Source organism: Barbus barbus (genome assembly GCF_936440315.1).
Source record: "Barbus barbus genome assembly, chromosome: 19".
NCBI lineage: Eukaryota > Metazoa > Chordata > Actinopteri > Cypriniformes > Cyprinidae > Barbus > Barbus barbus.
This window is the reverse complement of record NC_136747.1, coordinates 22793913-22802268: the sequence shown is the minus strand read 5'-3', so window position 1 is coordinate 22802268 and position 8356 is coordinate 22793913. Positions and strand designations below refer to the sequence as shown.

General features: G+C 35.5%; 1 protein-coding gene across 1 annotated transcript; it reads left to right on the top strand.

Moving 5' to 3' along the window:
- The first annotated feature begins 5 nt into the window (after positions 1–5).
- Positions 6–7215, top strand: LOC306885718 (uncharacterized protein). The gene is made up of 8 exons (XM_079442448.1): positions 6–93; positions 5020–5228; positions 5308–5362; positions 5492–5607; positions 5680–5906; positions 6159–6318; positions 6510–6620; positions 6862–7215. The coding sequence occupies exons 2-8, from the start codon at positions 5027–5029 to the stop codon at positions 6948–6950; spliced, it is 960 nt and encodes a 319-aa protein (XP_079298574.1). The 5' UTR covers positions 6–93; positions 5020–5026; the 3' UTR covers positions 6951–7215.
- Positions 7216–8356: the final 1141 nt, after the last annotated feature.

Genomic DNA, 8356 nt, shown 5'->3' with positions numbered 1-8356 from the left:
GGTCAATCAGATTCAAGCTCAGAAATCTGACACTAGACAGCTGAATCAACTGCAGTCTCCTGTCCTCACAGACATTATCCTGCGAGATATAAGGTAAAATTCACTTCAAATTATGCTGCTTAAAGTTAACTGAAATTGTAAACTTAATTACTTTTTTTTTTGGCTTACTTTTTAAAAACAACTCAAAAGACAAACATAAGTATATAATTATCATGTATAATTGTCCAATTTATTAAAGTATTTGACCTGTGATTTGCAGTAAAAAAGTTAAACTAATCAGATAAATAATACAAGCTTGTTCACGAGAGTCCATTCTTAACTTGGTTTTCCTCTCAAGAATTTAAATTCTCTGAGGTACGTCAAGAAAAACTACTCTAGGAATTCCAAAAACGAGAACTAACACTGGTTTATAATTTCACGTGCATCACCTAAGCTGCTCAAGTTTCTGCAATGTCATCTCATAAGTATTCATATGCATCTTCTATAAAGTGTCAGTGTAATAAAGTACAATTACGTTGACTTGCATAGACACAGAAACGTGCCATAATGACGTATTAACCGCATCTAAAAGGTAAAATCAGCTGTTCTGATATTCTTTTTATGATCTATAAAAAGGGTTATGTTTAGGCATGGGGCAGGTTTAAGGGATCTAAAATATATAAATAAAATTATATAATATATATATACACACACACACACACGTTTATTTTAAGAAAGATTTGTAAATATCTTATGATTCTACAGCATCTATCCAAACATATGAAAAAGCTGTTTTTCTACCGTCAGCAAGAACAGTTCTAAGATGGGCAAGGAATGGTTAAAGTTGCATGTACACTTGAGCTTGGTTTGGCAATTACAAACAATTTTTGTCCCAGAATTCTAAACCAATTCTAAGTTATTCTATTAACCAAATGTGCTAGCAAAATGCATGTAGTGATGTTAGCATATGCCAGCACTAAATGGAACATTAACTGTTTGGCCCGACTGTGGATTAGTGGATATTAAGAGGAGGCTGGGTTTCAAGAACTGGTTAAGCAGGATTTGGACAAAAGAACTTTGGACAAAGAATACAACAAAAGGAATATATTTGGACACCAGAATGTTTACAACTCAAAACCACAGCAATTATCTCAAAATATAAAAAGTGTCTACCCCCTGCTCTTTGTTTTGACAGGGAACGTACTAAGCTGATGATCTTTGATCTGTGAGAGCAGATCTGTTTATGGCTATGCAGACCATACATTTTATCACCTGGAATGTTAATGGACTTAAACGAAACAGAGATCAAAAATTTCAAGTACTACAAAATGCTGATGTTGTTTTCTTACAAGAGACACACATTGGAGAAGGACATGAACACATTTTAGAATGTTTAAAAAATGAGTGGCATGTTTCCTACACAAAGTTTACCTCCCGAATGGGAACAGCCATATTAATCAAGAAAAGACCACATTTTGAAAAAATAAGTGAAGAAAAAGATAACTGTGGAACATATGTTGTTCTGAAATGTAAACTGGGAGGTCAGCTGTACACTCTGGTGAGTGTTTATAACCATGAAAAAGACACAAAAACCCTTGATAAACTTTCAAGGTACTTGCAATCAATGACCACAGGGCTGCTGGTGATCGGTGGAGATTTCAACACAGTTCTCAATCCATTTATTGACAAAGACAACCAAATCCATTCAAAAGAGGTGACGGACAGTACAACCCACAGAAAGCTGCGCTGTTGTGTAAAAAAGTTAATGAAATCTCTTCAGCTGGTTGACATCTGGAGAAGAAAGAACCCCACAGAGCAGAATTATACGTTCCACAGTCAAGTTGCATCCAGGTTGGATTATTTCTTTCTTCCAGAAGAATGTATGTGGCGTGTCAGATGTTGCGTAATAAGAGACTCAGGGATGCGCGACCATCATCCTGTGTATTTGGAGATTAACAATGCTCCCACGATAGTTTTTCTGCAAGATCTCCAGATACAGCCAGTCATCCAATGGCAGAATCTAAAAAAGGATCTTTTGTCTGATGAGTTGGGTTCATTATTGGATGAAGAAAGCTCACATGCAGTCAGTGAGGTTGACATTATATCAGCTGTAAATTCTCTTCAGGTGTCAGACACACCGAGACCAGATGGCATCCCAGTTTCCTTCTATAATGACAACATTCAGGATCTAATTCCATACATTAAGATGCTCTATGACAGAATCCACAGCGGTGCATTTAACTGCTCTGAGAAACACTTCAATGAAACTGTGAAAAGTCCACATGATGACAGTCAACACTTCTTTAACGTCGATTACCTCATCATTGCAACTATTCTGGCAAAACGTCTGGATGATTACTTGGAGTCTCAGTCAAAGGGCCGTGCGCCAAAAAATTTAGCTACTGTCATGATCACTCCCAAAACATTCTGCACTGAGATGAAGTTGTCTCTTATTCAGGATGAGATAGAAAATCAAAAACTGTCAAACCCAACTCTGTATCAGGATTTCTTCATTATGAAAAACCTTCTCAGAGATGCACCAGAAGTAGATACTGGATCTGCAGATGTTTCAATCGAGAGAGACAAACTGCTGGATCATGGCTGCCCGCTGACCCCAGTTCTCATTACGCTGGCTCTGAAATGCTTTGCCTCCGCATTAGCTGGCCATTTAAAACAGCATGAAATTCTGTTTTTTCAAGAAAACATGATACTTTGCATCCAACCTGAGGACCTTGAGAAAATAACAGCTGCTGTGAAAAAAAGAGCTAATGAAGTGTTTTACATTAAGGAATTGTCTAAAGGAAATGTTGAAGGTGAACAACTAAAATATATGGATAATGAATCTAAGGATACATTGATACAGGAAGAAGACATTTCAGTGGAGGATGATGGAAGGTGAGGATAACGAAGATGACTTGGATGAGTTGTCATCAGAATGATTGCTATTTACTTTTGATGCCAAGTAGCAACTATGCAGGTGATAATGGCTAAATGGATGCATACAGCCAGGGACGGATTATGACGCACCGGTGCCCTGGGCACGGACTGATTAAAGGCCCCCCTCAGTTGAAATTGCGCTCATTTTCTCTTAAATTCAAATAGTAATGGATTCTATTTACACCAAGTGAAAATAGCAGTATTTTTAGCGATATGCTATTTACACTAAGTGCAAATAGCTATAGATTATATTTACACTGTTAAAATAGCAGGATTTTCTGCTATTTATACTACTTGTCGCAAAATAGTGGCAATTATCTGCACTTCAGTATTGTATTACATTATAAAATAGTATGCAATAATAACGTATTGAGTAATTTTTTTATAATTTTAATTCAAATTATTAAATGGATGCCACCTTATTGGTACAATAAAGCCCTCCCGACACCTACCCTACCCTAATCTGATACTTTATTTTCAACTTTTTGGTTATTTCTTTAATTTTTATTGACAATAATTGCTTTTACGATGTGATATGAGATTTGAAAAGGAAGAAAAAAAGTTTGGCAAAAGGCGGGTTCAAACCCTGGTCAAAATGCTTGCGCGTTACCATCTGTGCCACTGGATCTTATGATTCAAAGCCGTTGTTTATAATCTTGACAGTCCCAATCACACTTTGGTGGGCTGAATTAGTGTAAATGGTCTCTGCCAAAAGGAGAGCTATTTGCACTAAATGTAAATAGACACTCCATTTATATTATCAAAGAACATTATCATTGGCAGAATTAAAGCACTCTCAAAAACTCCCATTAATCACTGAAGTTGCTTACATTGTGAAATTAATATCTTGCTTACTTCGTACGCACTTCTGCACTTTGTTGTTTCTGATGAGAGAAATCGGCAGAGAGCAGAATAAGATGCTCAACATACATGAATATGAATATGAACAAAACAGCTGTTTCAGCTTGTCTCTTCTGAACGCCTCTTATTGGCCATTGAACTCATAAGCTCAACAGAATCATGTGTGATTGGTTATAATGCATAATGCTGTAGAAAAACGCAGCTGTCTCTGGCTCCGTGCCAGCCAGCGAAGATGAGCAAACAATTTAGCAGCTGATGATGTGCCGCACTGAATGATCTAATCACACCGGTGTGATCGTTTATTAAATATAAAAAATATTATTCTGCTATTTTTTGTCTTTTGGAAGCGGCATTCAAAATCCACTTGCCTCAAAAATCTGAGGGGGAAATCGCGGTCCGGGAGTAGCGGTATTTCGGCTGGGCCCCCCTCTGGTCCAGTGCCTTGGGCACGTGCCCGATAGGCCCGTGCATTAATCTGTCCCTGCATACAGCATCACTTTTGTACTCTGGATTTTGAAAATTTGGTTTTGTTTGCAAATCACCAACACAGAATGGCACGCGTCTATTACTCACCAATGCAAAGGTTCAAAAGAAGTTAGTTTCTGCTGAAGATAAGTAGAAATGAGAAATATAAATGCTCTCTGTTTGCAGCGTGCTAGTCACGCTTTTCAGGAAAGTGAGCAAGAAAACATAAATATATAGTTTGACCAATCCATGTCATCAAATAGCTGTTCACTTCCATGATTTAGTATGATTGCATTTACATCAGAAATGAACTGTACACCAGACCACCCTTTATATGAGAGTATGGTTTGTGTACGCAGCATTTCAAAACAGCATTTACATTATCTAAACAAATTGAACTCTTGACACCAAATGAACCAATGTGCTCAAAGCAAGTGATAATAAAAAAGAACCCTTAGAAGAAAGACCACATTTTGAGTAATCAACATGAAAATGCAGATACTTCATAATAGGTTCACAAATTTATGAACACAAGGCTAATCTGGTGAAAAAAAACAAACAAAAAAAAAGTACAATAGTTAAAAAGTTGACTAATCAGACATCTTAAATAAAAGATTTATTTTCTGAAAGAAATAAATTCTTTTGTCAACTTTAGATGTTTTGATTGGTCAATTTTGTGATTGATCAAATTTACTACAAACTGAGCATATTTATTTTTCAATCAGAGCTAAATTGTCTTTTTTTTTTCTTCTTTTCTTTCTTTCCCCCTTTCACTAGACTCACCATGTATGCAGTTGTTACTCTGCTGGACTCAGATGAGGTAATGGTGGCCCCGTCACATTGGTTGAGCCCAGACAAGAAACAATGTTACTGGCCCCCATTCAAATCAACAGAGAAATGCATGGAAGCTGTTCAGAACAGAATTACAGCTGAAACAGGAGGGAAACCATGGGAGAAATTAAATATTAGCTTTCACAGAGAAGTTGGTAATGGTCACTATTTAAAATAATTGTTTAAATTTGGGATTTTGTACCAAGTTCTCAAACAATATTAATCTTATTCCAGTCACTTTCGATAAGGCAAAAGAGGAACAAAAAAATATTGAAGAACAGAAAGAACGGTAAGTAAAAGACATTTGCATTTTTTTTCCCAAAAACAAAGTTTGCTCAAAAGATCTGACCTTTAAAAAGTCAAAGAATTCATGTTTTATTTAACGTTTTATTAAACTATTGTTCATTTTCAAATAAAGGCGATATCTATTAGCTACTGGATTCTCTCCAATACTAAAAAGACAAAGCACTCAAGGAATGTCAAAACAAAAACAGCAACTTACTCCTGCATCTACATCCAGAATGTCAGCTGATTGTGAGTCAACTTCTTTTGTCATAATCAATTTGAGAAGATTTTTCTTACATCACAACTCATTTTACACAACAGACAAGGATGAGCTCCTCCAAATGCTGAGAGACATCAAGAGCACAGTTCAGGAAAACTCTGCTATGTTAAATAAACTACTCAAAGACAATACAGTTCCCGAGGTCCCCAGCAGTACTTGCGTTCCACCTAAGGAAGTTAAAACGAGCCTAAACTTGCCTCTTAGAACCTTGGATGATATGGAAAGAACTGAGAGGGAGCTCAAAACTACAACAACACGCAAAAAATATGTGAGTCGACAAAGTATTTAATGTCCCTCGTGTTCCACAATTATTTACCAAATAAATACATATGAGTTGGACTCAAAATTAATTTATCTTACATTTAGAAAAGCTTAAAAATCTTCTGCTAAGAATAAATGATACAGGCAGACAAGTTTAAAAGTACAGTGTTCATTACATATTTGACCACTATAAATACTTTATCATTCCATGCAGTGATTGACCAATTACAATCATATGTAAAAAATGTTTTCTTCACAGGTAAAATATTTGTTAGGACTTGGAGGTTTTGGAAGCAGGGATGTGATTAAGAATATTATGCAACATATCCTAACAGATGATCTGGCTAAGGAATTCAACTGGAAGGGAAGAGGAGAAAAGAAACCCTTCTCTCAGCTGATTTTAGCAGATGTGATCAGAGGTAAATTCGCTGTATGAACACTTCCCACATACCAAAAATGTTTGTATTTTGTCTGCAAACTTCACTATCAAATGGAATCTTCAATGGCTAAGGGTAAAAAATAACTCTTAAGACCAGTTTGACCCTAAGAGTGTATAAACTGTCTGCAGCTCAGAGTATGAATTCATTCATCATCAAGGTTCCTCTTTCAGAGGCTGCATTAAAAAAAAATGTAATCAAGGTCGACTGTGAAGCTGAAATAAAAAAATATCTGAGTTACACAGCTGATCGACTCAGTCGGAAGAGACCAAGAGAACAAGAAGGTGAGCGACAGCAGATATTATACGAATGGGCCAACAGGACTGCTTATTAAAAATAATGATCAATCCAAAAAAATCATGCAATATTTAATGCAGACTTTGATACAAAGTGCTTATATAACTAATCATTAGCACATTTTTTGCCATTTAATGTTCAACTCCATTAAATAAAAAAGTAATAATAATGTTGTTTAATCAACATTGTATAGTATGTTTTGTGTATTTACCTATGTCCCACCTGCAGGTCCTGGGCATGAGATCCCAAATCTGATTCCCACACTGATGGATAACCAGCCCGAGATGTCTTGGGATGTTTTTGACGATGATATTTGATCATGAATGGTCATGCAGACACAATTACACATTAACCATATTTTACGAAGTACTGTACATGATTTTAAATTATTTTATCATATTTTAATTATTTCAAATTGTGTTAATATCCTTTTCCTCAATCTTTAACTGTAAAAAAATATCAAATATTGAAAAATCTGTTTCCCTGTGACATTACTGCATGAATTGCCATGTTTTTCAGGAGTGTGACAGTAGTGGCGTTTGCAAGTTTGTTTGAGCCAATAAACTTTCCTTTCTCAATCTTAAAACAAAAACTTAAGTGTACAATATTTTGTGAATAACTTTTTAGCAGAGGTGGAAAGAGTACGAAAATATTCTACTCAACTAAAAGTACCATTACATTAATGAAATTTTACTTGAGTAGATTTTTAGACTGGTAATTTTACTTGTACTTAAGTAAAAGTAAAAAGTAACTCATTTAAAATTTACTTAGAGTAAAAATTACATTTTAACAGTGGGAGGGAGGCAAAAATGGGATAGGCCAAGGGTGTCAAACTCAGTTCCTGCAGACCACAGCCCTGCACAGTTTAGATACATCCCTGATTAAACACATCTGATCCAGCTAATCTAATCATTTAGGCTTATTTAAAAACTACATGGTATGGGTGTTGGAGCAGGATTGGAACTAAACTCTGCAGGGCTGCGGCCTTCCAGGAACTGAGTTTGACACCCCTGGGATAGGCCTATAAATCTCAAACTAGTTATTTTTAATTAAAGGAATCAGTTATTTAGAATAAGACATTTGGGCTGTTGCCAGGCAAATTAAATCAGTATCAACAAAATTCATCTTTGTAATGCAGAGGAAAGACAGAAGCTTCATCTGAAGTGGCATTTAGATGTTTTTACACACTGTTTAATGCAGGACATGAATGCATTTAACCTGAAGTTACAAATGCAGAAATAATGTTTTGATATATAAAACATCAAATGTTGAATACTCACTTGAAATTATAAAAAAAAATATATATATACTTTAAATGTAAAATTAAAAGCGTCAGTATCAGCAAGTCACTGTTAATAAGTGTGTCATTGCGGTTGAACTGAATCATTTAAAATTCAGGAACAAATCACAGTCATTGCTAAGAGACGCAAAACTGTGCTATGGTGGCTGTGTTTGGAATTGTTTTTGTTGTCGAAATAGACCAAAACAGGCAATATGGTATCTAAAACGCAAGTCTCTTAATTAACTTCTTGTTTATTGAACAGTTGTGAAAAAAAATCTATGCAATCATGCTGATTTTTGGATAAAAAACGGCTCTCTTCGTGTGATATTGATTTACTATATGAAATGATATAAATATATAAATTTTCTGCCCCTATATCTTCAATTTTGTGATTATTCTAAATGCATGTTAACAGACTGAATCACGCAGTGAAAGAACGCA

Coding starts and splice junctions, on each gene's coding strand:
- LOC306885718 (XM_079442448.1), top strand. CDS start 5,027: ATGTATGCAGTTGTTACTCTGCTGGACTCAGATGAGGTAATGGTGGCC. Junction 5,363..5,491: donor ATTGAAGAACAGAAAGAACG/GTAAGTAAAAGA, acceptor TTTCAAATAAAG/GCGATATCTATTAGCTACTG. Junction 6,621..6,861: donor GAGACCAAGAGAACAAGAAG/GTGAGCGACAGC, acceptor TCCCACCTGCAG/GTCCTGGGCATGAGATCCCA.